Source organism: Ascaphus truei, chromosome 4 (genome assembly GCF_040206685.1).
Source record: "Ascaphus truei isolate aAscTru1 chromosome 4, aAscTru1.hap1, whole genome shotgun sequence".
Taxonomy (NCBI): Eukaryota; Metazoa; Chordata; class Amphibia; order Anura; family Ascaphidae; genus Ascaphus; species Ascaphus truei.
In genome coordinates, this window is record NC_134486.1 from 331,324,783 (window position 1) to 331,344,702 (window position 19,920).

Here is a 19,920-nt window from a genome sequence, read left to right on the forward strand (position 1 = left end):
ACCTGCAATCTACATTCATCCCGGTTGGAGCACGCTGACGTCCAGGAGCCCTTACACACTCAAACAGTGAGTTTGTTTCATTACATGAGTATACCCTATATAAGTTATTCCTCGGGACAGAGGCTATTGGGGATACTCTACCACTGTGTTATCTATGTGAGAAACAAGGGGTTAAATTCCACATATGGGACAGTCTCTGAGAAGTACAAAAGTGAAATTATTTACACTTATATGTTTACTGGCCTCCTTTGAAGTAGCTCCACTAGGGAGCTTGTGACTCCCATTTTTCTCTCAATGTTTGGACATTCAGGGTCAACACAAGCCTCTTTCAAAATAACTATTCATCCCAAGGATAGTACAAATGACATGGGCTCACCCCGTAAGATTTGAGGAAATGAGATTTCAAAAGCAACAAAGGAAATGTTCTTTACAGTAAGCGCAGTTAAAATTCAATACCCACGGAGACTGGTATGGCAGATACAATAGATATCTTTAAGAAAAGGAGAAAATGTTAAATATTTTTTTTAGATAGGAAAGATATACAGGGATATAACAAATAAGTAAACATACGAAGGAAATTGATCCAGGGAAATATATGATTGCCATTACTGGAGTCAAGAAGGATTTTTTTCCCCTTATGAGACATCATTAGATAATGTTTCACTGTTTTTTTTTTTTTGCCTTTCTCTGGATCAATATATTGTAACAAAAAATATAAAATAAGTATCTGTCATTTAAATTTAGCATAGGTTAAACTTGATGGACATGTCTTTTTGCAACCTCATCTACTATGTAACTATGTTCTCAAAAGTCTCAGGTTTGGCTACATGACAAAAAATTACAAATAGTGGTTCAGTCCACAATTAAATGTTAAAACCACAAACTATGAACAAAATAACAAATATATACAATCAGGTGCAAAATCCACCAGATATGGGTCCAGTACTGTAACTATATTCACAAAACACCTCAAAAAATAAAAAGGGAAAACTGTAAAACAGCCTGCACACCGATATTTCAAAAGAAACAAAAATTATGAAATTTTTAACACACCTGATGAGAAATCCTCAATGTTTAGGGAAAACACCCTTTCAAAAGAGGAGATCTAACAAATAAACACTTATGTCCTCTTTGTATATTAGTGTGTCTCACAAACCAAGATGAAATATATATATATATATATATATATATATTTATATATATATATATATATATAGATATCGATATAGATATATAGATATACATATAGATATATAGATATCTGAGTCACCCCACATGAAGACGTCTTAAAGGATTCCCCAAGAACTGCTCCCCTCTGCACAGAACCAGCGTGCTAAAGTTTTAATCTGGAATTTCTTGCTGCTATGTGTTTCATCAGCCCCACCACCTGCAGTATTTATGACTCTGTACAAAGGAATTTCAAAGCCCAGCTGAATTAGTTCAGAACCCTTTCAGTCTACATCTGTGTTGCCCCAAAGGTGGCAGCTGAATGGCAGCCAAGGGTGTCAGCTGTTTGCTGCTCGGTTACTGGGTTGGGTAAAAATACCACAGTGCAGGACTATCCTACCTCTTTAACACAATTTTAACATTGGCTGTAACTGTTACATATGCCCATAATGATAAATTATCTAACTGTCCATGAAATGTCTGTGTATTGAATGTATTACCACTATTCATTAACTGCAACCATGTATTATCATAACTCTGTGCCCAGGACATACTTGAAAATGAGAGGTAACTCTCAATGTATTACTTACTAGAAAAACGTTTAAAAAATAAATATACCAATACGCACTAAAAATAACCCCCGATAGTTGAAAACAAGATTAACTAAAAATATATCAAAACAACCACACAGAAAGGAATTGAAATTGTGAATAAATAACTCATCATAAACACTGAGAGGCAGAGCCACAAAGCTCTGTTAGTTACTTAACGAGATGTTAACTGCAGTTAACGTCTTGTTAAGTACTAGCGGGCATCTTCATAGCTCCCTAACAATGCGTTAAGCTCGGTTTTCAGCCACAACAATCCCTTTACATTACTATAAGTGCTAATGATATGCAATAGGGGTGTGGACCATCTCAACTCATATCTACAGTTACTGTTAACATGGGCCTTAATTCTATGTTATTTTAGGCCATGATTATACCTGGCGTTAAGTACTTCCAGCACATAACGCTGGGTAGTAGAATTTTTCTTTGGCCTTGTCCAGGGTTCTGAAATGGGCCATTTTGGCTTCCTATATTGCTATGGCAATATAGAAAGCCAAAGTGAATACCCTGGACTAGATAATGTTAATTTTTAATACTTTGTCGAGAATCCTTTGCAGGCAATGACTGCTTGAAGTCTGGAATGCATGGACATCACCAAACGCTGGGTTTCCTCCTTTGTGATGCTTTGCCAGGCTTTTACTGCAGCTGTCTGCAGTTGTTGTTTGTTCGTGGGTCTTTCTGCCTTAAGTTTTGTCATCAGCAAGTGAAATGCATGCTCGATTGGGTTGAGATCAGGTAATTGACTTGACCATTGAAGAATATTCCACTTCTTTGCCTTAAAAAACTCCTGGGCTGCTTTCGCAGTATTTTTTGGGTCATTGTCCATCTGTAAAGTGAAGCGCCGTCTAATCAACTTCGCTAAATTTGGTTGAATCTGAGCAGACAATATAACCCTATACACTTCAGAATTCATCCGGCTGTTTCTGTCATATCATCAATAAACACTGTGACCCAGTGCCATTGTAAGCCATGCCATCACACTGCCTCCACCGTGTTTTACAGATGATATGGTATGCTTCGGATCATGAGCCGTTCCAAGCCTTCTCCATACTTTTTTCTTCCTATCATTCTGGTACAGGTTGATCTTAGTTTCATCTGTCCAAAGAATGCTGTTCCAGAACTGGGTTGGCTTTTTTAGATATTGTTTGGCAAAGTCTAATCTGGCCTTTCTATTCTTGAGGCTTATGAATGGTTTGCACCTTGTGGTGAACCCTCTGTATTTGCTCAAAATACAAGGGCAGGAAAGCTCACTGTTCAACTGGCTTATCATCTACTACAAGCCAAAGATATTTAGTTGATTCCAAAAAGTCCTTGACCTCTTACTTTGTAAAACGTGCCTCCTGATTCTAATCACCGCATCAATTGACACAATTTATTCAGTATGCTGTCTAATATATTACCTTGTTCCCCTTGTAAATCATCATGTAGTAAAAAGTATTTATAGACAGAGTTAGCGTTCTGTGAATGTATTTTTCTGCATCCAGGAAATTAGGTGTTGTATTAGACCTTTGCAAACTGCACTGAACTGTATTTACTAGCAGGTAAAATCTATTGCACACAAAATCCATACAAAGGAATTCCCTTAAAGTAAATACATGTTTTTGTAATAGACTTACAAACAGAAAAAGAATTACAGTCATAGACAGTAGTAATATCTGATAAATAATGTTTGCCAGTTTCTATTATGGTTCTCGAAGAAAGTATGGCGTTAATACATAAACTCAGTAAGCAAAGAAATGAATCTGCAAAGTACAAAAATTGTCTATCCGAATCAGTTCTCATCTCTATTTCATCAAGTCTTATTCATAAATGACAACATACTTCTATACGATTTCTTAGGAATATTGAAAGTGCAAATAACAGATCATTGCAGCTGCAAAATTGAGTCACTAGAGTGATCCAATGATAAAATAAAAAGAAAAATCAGCTAGAAAATCTGTATGCATGCATTTGTTTTGTTATCTCACAAAACATTGTAGTTGCATTAAAGTTCTCTGCATGGTCACAGTACAAAATAGACTGGTCAGTATATTGGGGCCCGAAATTGTGCATTTAACCAGTGAGCAAGTAAAATGATCACTTTATGACCAAGAAGTAGAAGTTAAGTTACTACACTAGCTAACAGCAACTTTATATAATTAAACTAGAGTGGATTAAATTAAAAATGAAGTTATATAAAGGAAAAGAGAAAAACAGTTGCATACTAAAGGCAATACTCTTTATTGTCATTTATATTCATAGATCGTATACTTACGCTTTCTTGTGAATAGCAACATGAAGGTACTGACAAGGGAGGATGGAAAAAAGCAGTCTGTTAAAGCAGAAGCTGTGCGTCTCATTTTTAGGGGGGTATTTTTTGATTACTTAAAGTGGATAGGGCTTCAGAAGTGACCCGCAGTATCTGCGGATCGTCAGACTTGCAGTCGAAAGTTTTTTTTAGTGGAGGCACGGGACAGAATATGTTTATTTATTAAGTGTATTATTGAAATGGAACAACCCACAAATATCTTTGTTCATCATGTTCCTTCTGCACCTATTTTCAATCATGAAAAATGTTTGGTACCGTATAAGTGCAATCAGAACCACATTTTATTCAAGATAAAATCATAGCAATTATGTGATCAATTAATAATTTAACTTACTTCAAAGTCAAGGTCAGAATATCGTGATTTTCTTCTCTATTGTGCAGGAGAGAAAAAAAAAGAAATTAAAAATGGTATTAAATTCTATTTTTCTTTTAAAGATATGTACTGTATCGCTTAGCATTAGTTCTAAACGTATGTACTTTCAATAATACGTGTAAATAAAAGCAAGTGAAAAGACAAGAAACAAAAAATTCAGGTGCCTTTGCATTCATTTCTAATTCTACAAATCATTTTTGCTCAGTTACATGTTATATGTGACGAAGTAAAGACCACATATTGCAGACTAATACTTGATATAAAAGTCCTCTTTAATAAATATATATTATATATTATTTTAGAAAAACATTTAATTCAAAACCCTTTCTATTCCCATGGTATTATTCATTATAACCAGGCTTTGTTTAAATGAGATGCGATGGCTTGGTTTATGTATCTAGCAGGCTCCATTAACAACATTTGCAATGTGAACAATTGCTGCAATATTTGTTGAAACGTTTTTAAACAGACAGGATTTACTCCAACTCAGGCCTGACAAGTAAATTGTGAATATAAAAGAAAATAGAGACAAATTATAGCTGACATGATAAAAACTGACACACAAAGATCTAAGGGGATTATTCACTGAACATACAAACTCCGATTGAAGCATTGAATTCAATTACAGTTTCCGACAGCGTAACCCCCCATTTATATTAAGGTAAAAGTGGTACAATTCTGCTGAAAAACAACTGTGCCAAAGATAAACACGATAACTTTCTTTGATACATTTGATGCTGGGTTTTCTTTTTTTGCCCCAGAATTATACCACTTTTAGAATAATACATAAACCATATGATATGCACATAAAGGAGTTTATGTATCGAAGATTAAGTTGAAAATTCTGGGGTAAAAAAAATCTTTTAATGGGACGTTTGTCTTTGATACCTATTTTGCATCTTATCTAGAATTACAACCTTTTTGCCTTGATATACAGTAGAGGCAGCGATTATTCTAACAAAAACCAGTGGCAATTCCCCAAAAGACCCAGGTACACCCAGGTACATTCTGAATACATGCCTTAAACTTTCCTTAAACTAGCCCCAGCATTTCTGCATTGATTAATGGCCTATCAGATTAACAGCGGGGTTCCCTGGCAGTCCCATTCAAACTGAATTGGACTGCCAGGGATCCCTGCTGTGTTAATCCTATGGGTCGTTAGTCAATGCAGAAATGCCTTAAACGTGCCTCAAACTAGCCCAGAACATACCCAGCACATACCCAGCACATACCCAGCACATACCCAGAATGTAACCCGGCTAGTTTACAGCAAATGTTAGAATAAACGTTGCCTCTACTGTAGTACACAATCCCCAAAATAACTGGTCTCCTACTGTAGCTCCTCATATTACTCTTTATAACCACTCACAACAGAAGCAGAAAAAAAATATATACTGATGTTAGGATATACGTAAGGAATGACTTCCTGTGAGCCAATGTCTTGGAACCGGATTGTTTATTTTCTGTGTACCTTTGCTGCTCTCAGGCTGCCAGCTCTCCCCAGCTAAATTACATGTTTTTCCCTACTCTGAAGCAGACAGAGCTGCTGTTTATTGCAACAGTATTGTTACTAATAATACCCCTTTACACAAGCCACTAGTCAGTTGCCTTGGCAACCTCCCAATGCTCATAGCTGAGATTGGTTTCGCCCTCTCACCCTGCCATTCTCTGATATTGTTATGCCCCTTGGCTTGTTCCTGTCTGGAAAGGAAAGTGTGCTCTCTCTTTTCATCAGCAGACACAGTGAGTAAGACACATCTTCCACTGCTCCCTTAGAAAGGGAATCCTTTTTACCTTCCCCCCATAAGAAAGCGCCTTCATCTCACAAGGCTAATTCTCCTGACAAGAGACATTTCCTATCATTATCTACATGAAAGTACTTTTAGATTTCTGTTAAACCCACTCAATATAGTTGAAGAAAATATAAGGACTTTGTGTGCTTTAAAAAGGGGATGAGTTAAGCTACATGGATCTTCTCACATGCTACATGTGAGCCTGGATCCAGAATAGCCAAAGTAAAGCACAGCTTTGATAAATGTTCTAAATATATAATGGTACATGTGAATAGAGAGACCCAGATGTAGCAAGACTTACTGTGCTCTGCACTGCGGACGAAAAAGCAAAAGTCTGCAGCACCGGGGACCATGTCTGCCGTGATGGACCTGCAGTCCATGCTTCTCAATGGGATCCCCACAGAGTTAATTCTTCTGTGCTGCGACTGCAGCGGTCGCATGACTGCGCTTGGCAGCAGCACCAATGACTGACGTTAGGCTTACTATATCTGTATTACATTATTTGCCAATTAGGTTTTAATAATTGGGGTTCCTACTGTATGTCCAGGCTCAGAGGTGGGTGACAAAATTTAGACATGATATTGAATATGCATATCTAGGTTCAGTTTAGGTTACAAGTTAGAGGTATATAGGTCCATATTTACTAAGTGGTGCTATTTCATAAGATACCTCCTGTGCTGGTTATGGTATTTCAGTTGAATGGGTCAGAAGATATCTTATGGAAAAGCATCACTTAGTAAACATGGGCTAGTGAGTTGCTATATAAAGTAATCAGGCGAGTTAGAGGAGGAGTTACTTGACCCACACACAAAATAATGACATGAATCCATTTTTAACTTTGTGGCATATTAAATTATTAGGCTACATTACGTTATTACTATAATTTGGAAATGTACAAAACACATGGGTTTAAAATTGCATAAACACCATGAAGAACATCAGTGATTTACGCTTACATTTCTCAGGATCCGAAGCAACTCAATTCTCCTCCTCACTTTTAAAGCTTTACACTTTTCTGCCCCTCCCTACATCTCAGCCTTAATTTCTCACCATGCACCATCCTGGCTCTTGCGTTCTGCTCAAGGATGCCTTCTCTCTACCCCCTTTGTATCTAAAGCCCTCTCCCACTTTAAATCTTTCTCACTGACTGCCCCAAACCTCTGGAATGCCCTTCCCCTCAATACCCGACTAGCACCTTCTCTATCCACCTTAAGACACACTTGCTTAAAGAAGCATATGAGTAGCACCGTGGCTAATACTATACACATGATACATAAAGCTTGGTCCCCTGCAGACGTACTTACCAGAATGCCCTCTTACTGTCTGTACGTTCTTCCAACCTACCAATTAGATTGTAGGCTCTTCGGAGCAGGCACTCCTCTTCCGAAATGTTACTTTTATGTCTGAAGCACTTCTTCCCATGATGTGTTATTTATATGATTGTCACGTGTATTACTACTGTGAAGCGCTATGTACATTAATGCGCTATATAAATAAAGACATACATACATACATACATACATACATACATACATACAACTGTAATTAATTGTGTATTTTATGCAAGTGTCAAACAAGGTTAATTTTAACTCCGACTTGGTGTTTTAAATTAAGCTATGAAAAAATTATAAAATGATGCAACAATGGAAATGTATATACTGAATAACAAGATAGATTGTGTCAAATGAGTTACAGTAGCAATGGCTTTACTTCCTAATAACACAAGCAACACAATAATTCATTATAGCGCATGACCTTCCAACCAATTTCACTTATGCTTTCCACCTTATGATATCTGTAACTGTAAAGCTAACAGCAATATTTCATGTAAAGCATTATGCAGTAATGTCAAAAATAGCACTCATAATGCCAAGAAAGCAATCAAGCAAAGTAAGCTCCATCCATACTGTACCAAATGCACAGGACAGACTGAATGTAAAATCCACCCAAATAAGCAGCTGTGTTTAAAATAGAATTAAGGATGTTTAGGGTGCAGTCTCCTTGGGTCATAGACATTCATTGAATCTACAGAGATATGCTCTGATATGCATTTTGCCGTCCATCAAATTTTACCAATACTTTTTCTGCCTTTGAGTATTTTATTAGTTTTTACTATTAAATGCCTTTGGTATTCAATGTGCTTTCTTTCAATAGGCTTTCTCTCTGCCCTAATTTTTGTTTTATAAATTTCAATATATAATGTAGGTAGGTTTTTGTCATTCACAAAAGTTTTGGTCCAAGAATACTCTAATATTCTTATACTCCCACTTATAAGCCAACATGATGTACAACAATACTGTATACTATTTTGTCAGTTCAATTTTGTAAGCTTATAATACAGTATTTAGCAGTAGGTCAAACATTTTTAAAGTATGAGATTAACATTATTACTGTTTCCACTTTTTGGGGCTTATAAATATTTGAGATGTACTTTAGCATTAAACTGAAAAAGAAAATAAACGTGTTAAAAAGAAAGATTCACATAGCAATCTTCTGTATGTAAGTTGATTTGAATATTATGTTTATTTAATAAAGTAAATCAAGTAATTATATAAACTATTAATAAACTATTTTATTGATGATAATACTTTTCTGACTCTCTACTGCATTGTGAAAACTGTTATTATCATGCATTAGAAATGATTGACTATAAATAGTATATTTATCAGATGGGCTAAAATAAAATTTGTATGAAAAATGTATAATCTGAAAGTGTGAGGTTTATAGTATTATGGAGTATGCATGAGCAAAATATATTCCAGAGAAAGGTAATTGGAAAAAAATGTCTCACTGATTAATTTAACTTCAATTTGAAAATTAGTTTTGTATACAGTAATGACAATGGATATCAATATACATTTCCCACAGACAAAGCTCTTTATAGAATTTAACTAAATAAAACTGCAACTCACAACTCTTACCAGCTCAATCAAATTGGTATCAAATTAAAGCCTGCTGTTCTGCTGTGAAATCCACAGTAATAATCAGGAGGGCAGCTCTTTCCACAGTACAGCTATACTCAAATGCTTTTGTATACTAGAGTCCTAGTTTTAAGTGATTACAGCAAAGACTATGAACTGATGGCACAGGTTGGATGTTTGTATGTTGTGTTTATATAACTTGAACGGCTTTCATTATTTGTATTTTGAAGCTAATATATATAGTTGATTGCCCCACCTTTCGTTTATGTATGTACAGCTATACAGTATTTTAAATTAGTGATTGAAATTGTTAATTTAACACTATATAATTGGTTAATTAGTAGTTAATTTTATTACAATGTCCAAGATATTCAGAACTCTGAAATGTAATTACTTACAGTAGTTACTAGGAAGTAGGATGGCGGGTATTCTCTCTAGTGCTTAGTTGTAGACATAAAACAAAGTATTGGCATGTTAGCGGGTTCAAAATTCGATCTTTGTGAACTTCATCGGAACAAACTTTCAAATCTGAGAAAAATTTAAGTTTAACCCAAGAAAATGCTCATCAGTGGATTAATTTTGTATCTGTTTTAATAAACCTGGCCAAATTTTCTAATAAACTCTCAAACTTTTGCAACAACTACAGAGTTTGAAAAACTTTCACCAAATTAAAAAAAATAAACAATTGAGTTTTTTTCATAGTTGTTTTACAAATCCAAAGCCTGAACACAAAAAATATTTAGAACCAAAACACAAGTAAAAATGCCAACCCTTATAGGAGCAAAAGATTGAATATCCTATGTGTGTTTTTTGTTTTTCCTAAATAATTCAGTTGTGTAGTATTAGATAACACTTACTGCATAAAAAAAACAAAAAAAAAACAACTCACTGAGATTTGTAATGAATTTTAGTATACTAAGCATCCTTTGATTTCTATAGCAGGTTTTAGCACACCTCCCTAACAGTGCAAAATATTTGCCACACCTTCCTGTTTATGATAATTTGTTGCCAATGTTCCCAGCAGTTTGAGCTGCAAACTGTAACTATAGACAACGTTAGCTTAGTAATATAAAGATCATAGTAGCTCCTGAGTTAAACTGACTGAAGGATTGATTGAAGCTGATAATCATTACAGGAGAACAAATTGATCAGCAGCTTAGGTAATTAGAGGTAATTAAATGCTACATACATATATATATAGATATATATCTATCTATCTATATATATATATATAGATAGATAGATATATATCTATATATATATATATATATAGATATATATCTATATATATATATATATATATAGATATATATCTATATATATATATAAAACAGCATTTAAAAAAGAAAAAAGTGGGGGGCGCGGCCTAGACTCTGAACTGAGCAGTCGCATGCCGGTTCAGCTCTGCAATATAGGGTGATATACAGCCCTAAAATGCATAGCTAGAAGCCCCTTTCAGGCATTGATCGAGCACTTATTAGCTTGTAGATTGTGCCTGGTGCTCCGCTGTGACCAGACCGCCGCTCTGAAGCTAAAACACATGATCTGTGAAGGGCCGCTGCAATCACTGCTCCATGAGGAGCTCAAGATGCCTGCCAGGTGTGCATGGCCCTACTGATCCAAGAGCCGTCAGTTGATCCGGGACCTGAGGTGAGAACCGCTCCTGGGTCTGCTGCAGGGATTGGACGGTGCCGCTAATGGCGTGTTTTGTGTGTGGACGGGAGGCAGGGGAAAGCAGGCCGGGGGCCGCGGTCAGCGGCACGGGGGTGGCAGCATATCATCATCATATTGCCAGCTGCGGCCCGAGGGTGACAAAGCACTGAAGAGCTCAATAGCGGTGCTGCCAGAGAGCGCGGACCTGTCTCTCTCCCCCCTACACGCGGCGATCTCGGAGCCTCCAACTGATGGCCCAGACCCGGCGGAGACTGCATGCTGAGGTATAATCTCCCAGCCGCCTGCAATGGAGGAAGCCTCGGGACCACCCAGAATGCCCCCTCTAACCTGGATGCCTGCCAAAGGCTTCTAAAAAGCAGCAGAGAAACACAGTAAGTGTCAGCCACTGACTTTAAAGGTGAACACCCAGATAGCCATCTCGTTCACACACACACACAAAGTAAAGCCGGCAGCCCAATATCCATTTTCCACTGGGGAACATCCACCCTTGTTTCTGTGTTAAAGAATAAAAGAGGGCGGAAAAGACAGAGACAGACAATCAACAAACACACAGGTTGCAATACTGTGATCCCTCTCAGGGGAACATGCACCCTCTACAAAAGATCTACTGTATATGCACAGAAAAGCCTAAATATTGCTGGCTAAGATGGCGTTCTGAGATACATGTTCCGTAATACCCCGGGCTTCATTCTAAGCTTATGAAAGCAAATCTGCTCTGACTAACCTTCTAAAAACAAACCACATCACACGCAAGTCCAATTTACCATGAATTTGAAAGCGGTTAGAACCATCAAAAAGAAAAGAGTGATGTTTGTGAATACTTTAGAAAACATGGTCGGCCAGCACTGCAACAGGCAGAGTTGGGAGAGGATCCCTCTGTTGATTGCTCAAACTCTGAACCAGGGGTGGAGATTGAAAATCTCTCAAAAAAGGATAACTTACTTATCTTCTTTAATAAAATTGAATCTCTAATGCACACAGCAGTGAAGGATCTTAAAGAGAAGATATCCTCCCTTGGAGAACGCACTATCTCCTTGGAATCGAAGGTCGACTCTACAAATACCCAGCAAACATTTATGGACACTGAGCTCAGGGAACTGAAGTCCCAACTCCTAGACATCAAAGACAGATAGGAGGATGCAGAGAATAGAGACCGCCGTAATAATCTCAGGATCCGGGGGATCCCGGAATCTGAAACAGATATCGAGGGGTTCATGGCCAAATGGCTAACATCAGCCTTCCCAGATTTTACAGAGGAGTCTCTTACCCTGGACAGATACCACAGAGCCTTAAGAATGAAACCCCAACCAGGAGACAGACTAAAGGATGTGGTGTTGAGATTCCACTACTTTAAAACAAAGGAAGCCTTCAACATGGTGACGAGAGGCTCCAGAGACCTCAAGTTCCAAAATATACCCCTACAGATATACGCAGAACTTTTGCCTTCCACACGCGCCAAAAGAAGAAATCTCAGAGAGGTGACAGTGAAATTAAGACACCGCAATATCAAATAAAGATGGATATTTCCCTTTGGACTCATGGTAGTTAAAAATGGGAAAACTCAGATACTCAGGAACCCAGACAATGGCAAAGCCTTCCTCAACCACATAGGAATGGGTCCCCTCCCATCAGACCCACTTCAGGAGGTGGAGGCTCACCAACCCTGGGTCCATCCTTGTCAACGGTTCCCACGAGAAGATCTTTCCGCCTGGACTCTCCGGCAAAACAGCCACCCGATGGGACCACCCCTAAGCTGAGTACTAGGTCCAGATTCCGGTATGGGGTCTATCCCCACCCCAGCAGGTAGCATTCTGAGACTTTTTAACTCATGATCCCCATGAACTTTGAACTCTAGATCAACCTCCATTCTGGCCAAACCCAGAGCTCAACACCATGCCCAGGTCTGTGAGGGGGGTCCTTCCCCCTTACCTGGAAGCACTCCCAGACTTTTTAGAGTGGTCCGGCCTAAACAGCCACCCGCCAAGGGAACCAAACCCTGGCTAAGCTGCAGATCCGGACTCAGGAATGGGGTCCCCACCACCAAACAACACTCCGAGACCTTTGATTCATGAACCTCATTACCCGTGAATTAGGGTCTACGTGAGGTCTCCTGGACAAATCAGACTGTTTAGATCAGACTAAGGCAAAGCGCCCAAAGCTGGAGGTTTGGGGTTCCCCTGATCTGGAGAATCCTGAAGGTTTAGCATAAAAACATTATTTGTAAAAGGACTATATGCCGAAGTGTCAAATTATGTTTTCTGGTTTTAGTTAATTTGAGGTTGTACCCAAAGGTTTGGTTTGGTAAGAGTAAACGCAAAAGTAATATATGTTGATATAATATGTTTTCTGGCTCAAGTTAATATAAGGTAACTAATGGCTTACTAGCGAAGTTTAAGCCCACAATATGAATACAGATTAGTCTCATCCTTACAATAAGCCCAAGGCCCAATGAAGCTCCAGGGATGGAGCTTGGGTAGTCAGACCAGTCGAGTCTTGGCCACTACCCCCAAACATGTCTGTGTCCTCCCTTGTTTTATTTTTGTTCTCCCTCACCCCAGATTTTATTCCCAAGTGTAGGTAAGAATCATGACTGTTTATCTGGAGACACATCCATGCTCACTCTTTTTTCTTTTCCGTTTTTCCCGCTGCTCCTTTGCTTTTGTTTTTCCCTCTGCCCCACCCTTGTCCCCCGTCCCTGAACAGCCGCTAGGCGATGAGCACAAAAAAATGTCAGCAATGCAATTGTAGATAGGCTCCCTGAGTCTGCAGCCCTCTGGGACCAACTATATGCCTCTGCTAGGGACTTAGCTGGAATCTCCCATGCTCCTCCCCGTAATTGTTATCTAATACGATTTTTTTACAATTATCCAGGTCCCCTAGTGACGGTTCCCACTACAGATTTAGAAACTGTCCCAAAACGCTCATGCATACTAAGTTAGTACTAGGTAAAGTATTAAGTATTGTCAATTCATCATTATGCTGTCCCACCCATCCCCCCGTTATCCCTTTCTCTTTTATTTACCCCCCCTCCCTCCCCAACACCCACCCTCTAATGTTTAACTTCTGTATATATATATATGCTTGGGAAAAAAAATGTAAGTTGGAAAAAAAAATGTTACGGTAATGCTGCTAAAACAGCACAGACTTTAAAGTATTTTTCTTTTTGTATATTTTTAGGAAGTCTTATATTATATTTCCTCCCAAATTATTGATGCTGTTGAAGGATGAGATAAATTCTATTGTTTCAGTTAGTGAAAATATTTTAGATTTTGCTGTATGTGTGATTCTGAAAGAACCAAATGATAATTCTGAAAACATTAGCAGTACAAAAAAATGCATGAAACAAATGAAATATATAAATTCTAAATCACAAACCTCTAAGGAGCTCATTGATATTGTTGAACCTGTTTCGCTTCTTGATAGTCCTGCACTGTCATCCAGCTCTGAAGCTATGAAGTTCTTTACTGCTGTGCGAGGTTCAAAGGGAAGGCTCTGCATGTGTTCTTGTGACATAAGATGCTGATCTAAATTTATACCGAATTGTTCCATTATAGCAGGATTCATGCTGAATTCAGGATTAAGTTTGTAGTGTAATAGTCTCTCATGAGTCAAAGTATCCAAACCTATGTTCATTTTATTTTCATCTTTCATTTGAGACTGTATGTTTGCAGAACCTCTTGGCATTACAATATATTCACTTTCCATCATTCGATCCTGGGGATGAACCATATCCATATCTCCAGCTTTGAGGTTGTCATCTGTGCATAAGTACACAGTTCGTCGTAATTCGCTGTTCTCTTTCTTCAGACACTGATCGGCCATCTCACCCATACTCATGGGCATGTGTAAACCAGATGGTTGTTGAATGATAACTTTAGAAATGATGTTTCCTGGTAATGTTGAGTAGCTCATTCCTTCTGAGTTCATCCCCTTTTCATCTTCTTCATCGTTTAGTGAAATCCTGGAGAGGGTTCCTGTTATTGTAGCTGCTCTGCAGGGGCCAATATCCTTGTGTAAAACTGCAAATTAGAAAGTGACATTTTTCCATTGTGATTTTCTGTATCTTATTTACAACATACAAGTTATAGTAACCAACATATTTTGCAGGTAAGTGCTCTGATTTAGAGGTCTTTTTTTTTGCTTCAGCTTATTTACATACAAGGACATGTTGTTTGATCACATCTGACATTTAATCTTCTGTTCATAATTGACTTGTCTAGACTTGTCTACACATATATTATGATGGTGCATGTGTACTCAAGTGAAACAGTTGATTGCTAATACTTATGTCCTTCCAATGATCTTTACCATTCCAAAGCTTGAAGGGAAGCGGGAACTAATATTTTGACACTAATAACAAACTCCTCAAATTGTACGTTCATAGTGTTATTCCATGAAACATTTTCTCTTAAATAGAAGAAAAAAACACGGAGGAAACATTAGGTATCAAGATTTTCTTTTAATTAATTAGTGCAAACGCACTGCTAAAATATTTTTCTCTGTGTCTTGTTATGGAGTTTCTGACACTTGTAAAGCCATAAAAGTGGTTTATAATATATAACCAGCTAGAAGGTGCCAGTGCTTCATGTGAGAAAGATGTCCACAAATCTGTTAACATGAAACAAGGTCTATTGATGTGCACTGTAAGATGCAATTATACTGGTGTCCATAGGAATACTACCTCATCAGATAATACTTCACTATCAAAGCTGAATATATTGATTGATTATTCTCAAGGTAACATAGTTAAGGTTTTATATGGCAAGTCTATCTATCTATAATATCTATATATCTACCTGTATACAAAAAAAGTCTCTAAACATTTTAAAAAAAAATCTAAAACTGGGAGAAAATAAGGTTGATATTCCGCATCAAAAGGACATCACATTGGGCTTATTTTCAAGACATGTACTGTAGGTTCTTTTTTGGGTGAACTTCAACTTTAACCACAATACTAGAGGAGTACTGTACGTAGCATGTTACTACAATAATAAAGAGAGGAAACCCAACTCTATTACCATCTTGATGACAGCTCCTCATGGCTCCCAAATCTCAATATATATTCAATATCCCGATATCGAATATCAATCTTATATGCATGTTTATGGTTTATGGCTGTGTGCACAATATTATATACAGTAGTATCATGTTATTACTAAAGAATACTGAAACACATGGTAAAGGAATGCATCACATGAATAAATCCTACAGGTATAAATAATACAGGAATAATACACTCTAGATGTAGTGAAGATGTAGTGAAGGATTTAAAGAGTAGTACACAAGGAGTGATGTGTTATTGTTGTTATTTTCACAAACTTTTCTTACTACAGTTTTTCTTTCCTCACATTTTTATTCTTTGGCATTTCAACTAAACACGTGTACAGTAGGTTGACTACTAAATTGCAGCTGTTTGGGGAATCACTGGGAATGCTGTCACTGGGAATGTTTAATAAGTTCTCCCATTATCTATTTCTAACTAAATAATAATGGAGGAACTCTTCCTTAAAAACATAAAATATAGATTATTTATGTTTCCTTAGACGTGTCATACAAATACTTTTCACCGAAACACGTATTTTTCTTCCATAGCACCCAACGGAAAAACATATCATACAAAAACATAACTATAAGCTATATGATGTACGTATGGTGATATTACATATTGCGAAGTTCTTATTATTTTGTTTCCATTGTAAAGTTCCTTTTCCTAATTCTTATTCTAGTCATACATAATACTAAAAATTCAGTTATCAACACCAAACATGATAAAGCAGCAATTCTACATTCCCCCTTTTTTCTTTTCTTCATTTTTTATATGTAAAGCATGTGACAATGTACAATTATACATTCTTACCTAAATTGGCAATTGTTTTGTGCTCCTGTTATAAATCTGTAATAATCCTGTTTGTGTGCCTAACGAAATGGCCACCTCCTAACGTTTTGCTGCAGTCTGTGAAATACTGCAGCTGATATGTAACATTATATTATAAAGTGTAACACATTATTGTTATAGCTTTCAGAGCAATAGACAGTCTGCTGTTTGGGACACAGCAACAGATCTGTTTGTGATACTTTGTTGCCAAAGAGCAGAACTCAAAAGGGTGAGTCTTGAAGCCTGTTTCAAAAGAGGATGTGGGTTTGACTTTCTAAATGGTTGCTGTAGCAACCAAAGGATAGCCAGTACTTTGAAAAAAATGGCATTGGTAGTTAAAAGAAAATGTAGATAGTATTATCTAATAATGCAGAACTGATCTATTAGGAAAAAACATATAGGATTTTTCAAGTTTTGCTGCTTTAAGTACATTTCAGCAATCTATACTGTACTTCCCTTTGTAAGAAGATATTTAAAAAAGTAATGGCTGTTTAAAAATAGTGACAAAAAACATCCACTGTACAGTGTACAGCAAATAAAAAGCAAATCAAATTCAAGAAGCAAATTCCTGTGGCTTTTCATTAATATTTTTGAAGTCATTTTTGGGAGACTTAAGTGTGTAGAACAGGGTTCTCAAACTCAATCCTCAAGGGCCACCTACGGGCCAGCTTTTATGGATAGCCCTGCTGCAGCACATTTGGCTCAATCAGTGGCTCAGTCTTTGACCGCGTTTGAGAACCCTGGTGAAGAACATAATGTTAATGTATGAAAAATTAGCTATAATGCATTCTGTATATTGTGTCATTTTAGTATCTGTGAAACTATAAGGCCATACATAAAGTAACTTGCACTTATCTGAAAAGCAAATCTTTAGTCTTTAAAATGTACATTTCTATAATGTGCTTTTTTGAAAACCACTCGCTGCATTGATCTTTCGGTTACACATCTGCAGGTGGAAGTTGCTGAGGATGCAAGCATTAACAAGAAGAAACAGATATGGACTATAATAAGCTAATTAAAGTTCAGAGTATCCACTTTCTGCTGTGTAATCATTTTTTCTTACAATGCGAAACCACAAATGCTTTTCTGGACACCTATTGCTATTCAGCTTAATCTTCTGCAGTGTATAGGAAGCTTCCACTCCAGCAGTGTTTTGTTTTGCTTAAAGGACATTTTGAAAGCAAGTACTGATGCAGTTCCTCAATTTGCATTCCTCGACTGCTTTTGTCCAAGCAATGTTCTCAGCTAACTCTATATCCATGTCATATTTTTGTGTTCACTGAAGTGAATTAATATAGTTGTTCAAGCAAAAACACATTTTCCCTGAGCTACTTGTTTTCTACGTTCCAAAATACCTGTAGGCATAGAATTGCATTTATAGGTATCTTTAAATAGCAGACGCGGGAATATTGCACATAAAACAAAAGTATGCCCTCTTTTTTTAGAACTCTTGGTAATTTAAGCCCCTGGTAGATGTCATACTAGTATGTAGATATCATACTATCACGTAAACCTCTTTATTGGCAGAAGAGCTTAATATTATTTGAATTGCACTGCACAGACTTCTAGCCTAAATTAATTAAAGTGATGATGTCAGAAGATAAAAATACTTTAAGGCCAAAAAAAGAACAGGCAGACTATATGTTCAAGATTATAGTACTGTCAAGAACCGGAATCACATCATACAATACAAGCAAAACAGTGGTGTTGAACTAAAAGGATGTCAGGATGTGCTGGGAGTTGAGATGTGCAACGTTTTCAGTTTCCAAAATGTCTCAGGCTTGTTTAATACACAAATATGTATAAAGTAAAAAAAAATATGAATTTGGTAAAAATAGAGACATTTTGACAAATATACTGTACAAACTGTTTCATAAATTGCATTAAAAAAAACGATGCTTGGGTATCCCAAGTTGTTGGCTCCTGCATTAATTTTTGTTAGTTTAAAAAAAATAAGGTCGCACGACAATGTACATTGGTCACATGACTTAGTACATTTTAATCTTGTGACCACTATAAATAGTTTTGATGTCTTCCCAGGGAACAAATGGCAAATTGTGCCACAATCACGTACTTGTGCATACTTGGCGTGCTCTCTAAAGAACAGTTATCAACATAATGAAGGAGAAGACCATTTAGAATACAATACCAAACACACAGATACCAAGAAAGCTCTCAGAAACCCCCCCCCAAATTACCACAATATATATATATATAATATTATAGTATATAAGTGTCAAAAGGAGTGCTACTGGGCGTGGCTTATTGTATAAAACAAAAAACAAAGAAGTCCAGAGCAACATCCAATGTGACAAAAATACACAGTGAAATACCTATATATCTCTTGAAAAAGGGTAATTTAGTTAACCCTTTGGCCAAAGCATATAAGCCTGCAAGCCACTTTTTAATCAGTTAGTGTTAGTATCTGCAAACTGGTATCTGTGTGTTTGTTAACTGGTCTCAGCTGTTTTGGAGGTTAGTGGCTCCTCCCACCCAGGGTTTAAAGCTCGCCTTTCCCCGCTTTCCAAGTAAGCAGGTTTTCTTTTCATGCAGCTCGTTGCGACAGGTTCAATGCCAGGACCATCCTAACTCTAACTACAGAGGTAAATAAGTATTTTAATCAGTTAGTGTTAGGACCTGCGAACTGGTCATGCCTTGAAAGTGGCTCGCAGGCTTATACGCTTTGGCCAAAGGAAAACCAGCTAAAATGTTGCATTGTCAAAAACGAATAGAAGGATTAAAAAAAAAAACCTTAATATATAGATACATGAACATGGGTGGGACAGACTTTCCAATATTTCACAGGTAGAATAATGTGTTTAAGGAAAATATTCTTCAGAAAAAAATGCTTCTGAAATAAGAGATCACATACTAAATCTGATACTGTATGTGCTTAAAATAGGGAAATATTTTAAACTGGGGTCAATAAGTTTCTGGCCCCAATGATCACATTTGGGGAACATTAGTTCCCGAAATAACTACTTTATTAGTTAATTTATATATATGTATTTAATTGCTGTTTTTTCAAAATATTGAGGTAACACAGTTAATGATTACTTGACTGCCATTACAATGAATGGAAAAAGGTACTGTATATCATTACATTTTGTTACAACTCTTCTCACTATACATAAGAGAAGAAATATCTTAATAATTGCCTGTGAGACAATTAATAGAAGACATATACTTTATTTAATGTAC

At 36.9% G+C, this 19,920-nt stretch overlaps 1 protein-coding gene across 13 annotated transcripts in view; it reads right to left on the reverse strand.

Annotated features, from left to right (window-relative positions):
- Positions 1–19,920, reverse strand: part of ADGRB3 (adhesion G protein-coupled receptor B3) — an 892,370-nt gene that overhangs the window by 38,566 nt on the left and 833,884 nt on the right. For all 13 annotated transcript variants that reach the window (XM_075598089.1, XM_075598088.1, XM_075598086.1 and 10 more), the window contains 2 exons: positions 14,220–14,863; positions 4,418–4,453 (listed from right to left, as the gene is read on the reverse strand). In XM_075598089.1, the coding sequence (XP_075454204.1) occupies positions 4,418–4,453; positions 14,220–14,863 (680 nt within the window). The remainder of the gene's footprint in view (positions 1–4,417; positions 4,454–14,219; positions 14,864–19,920) is intronic.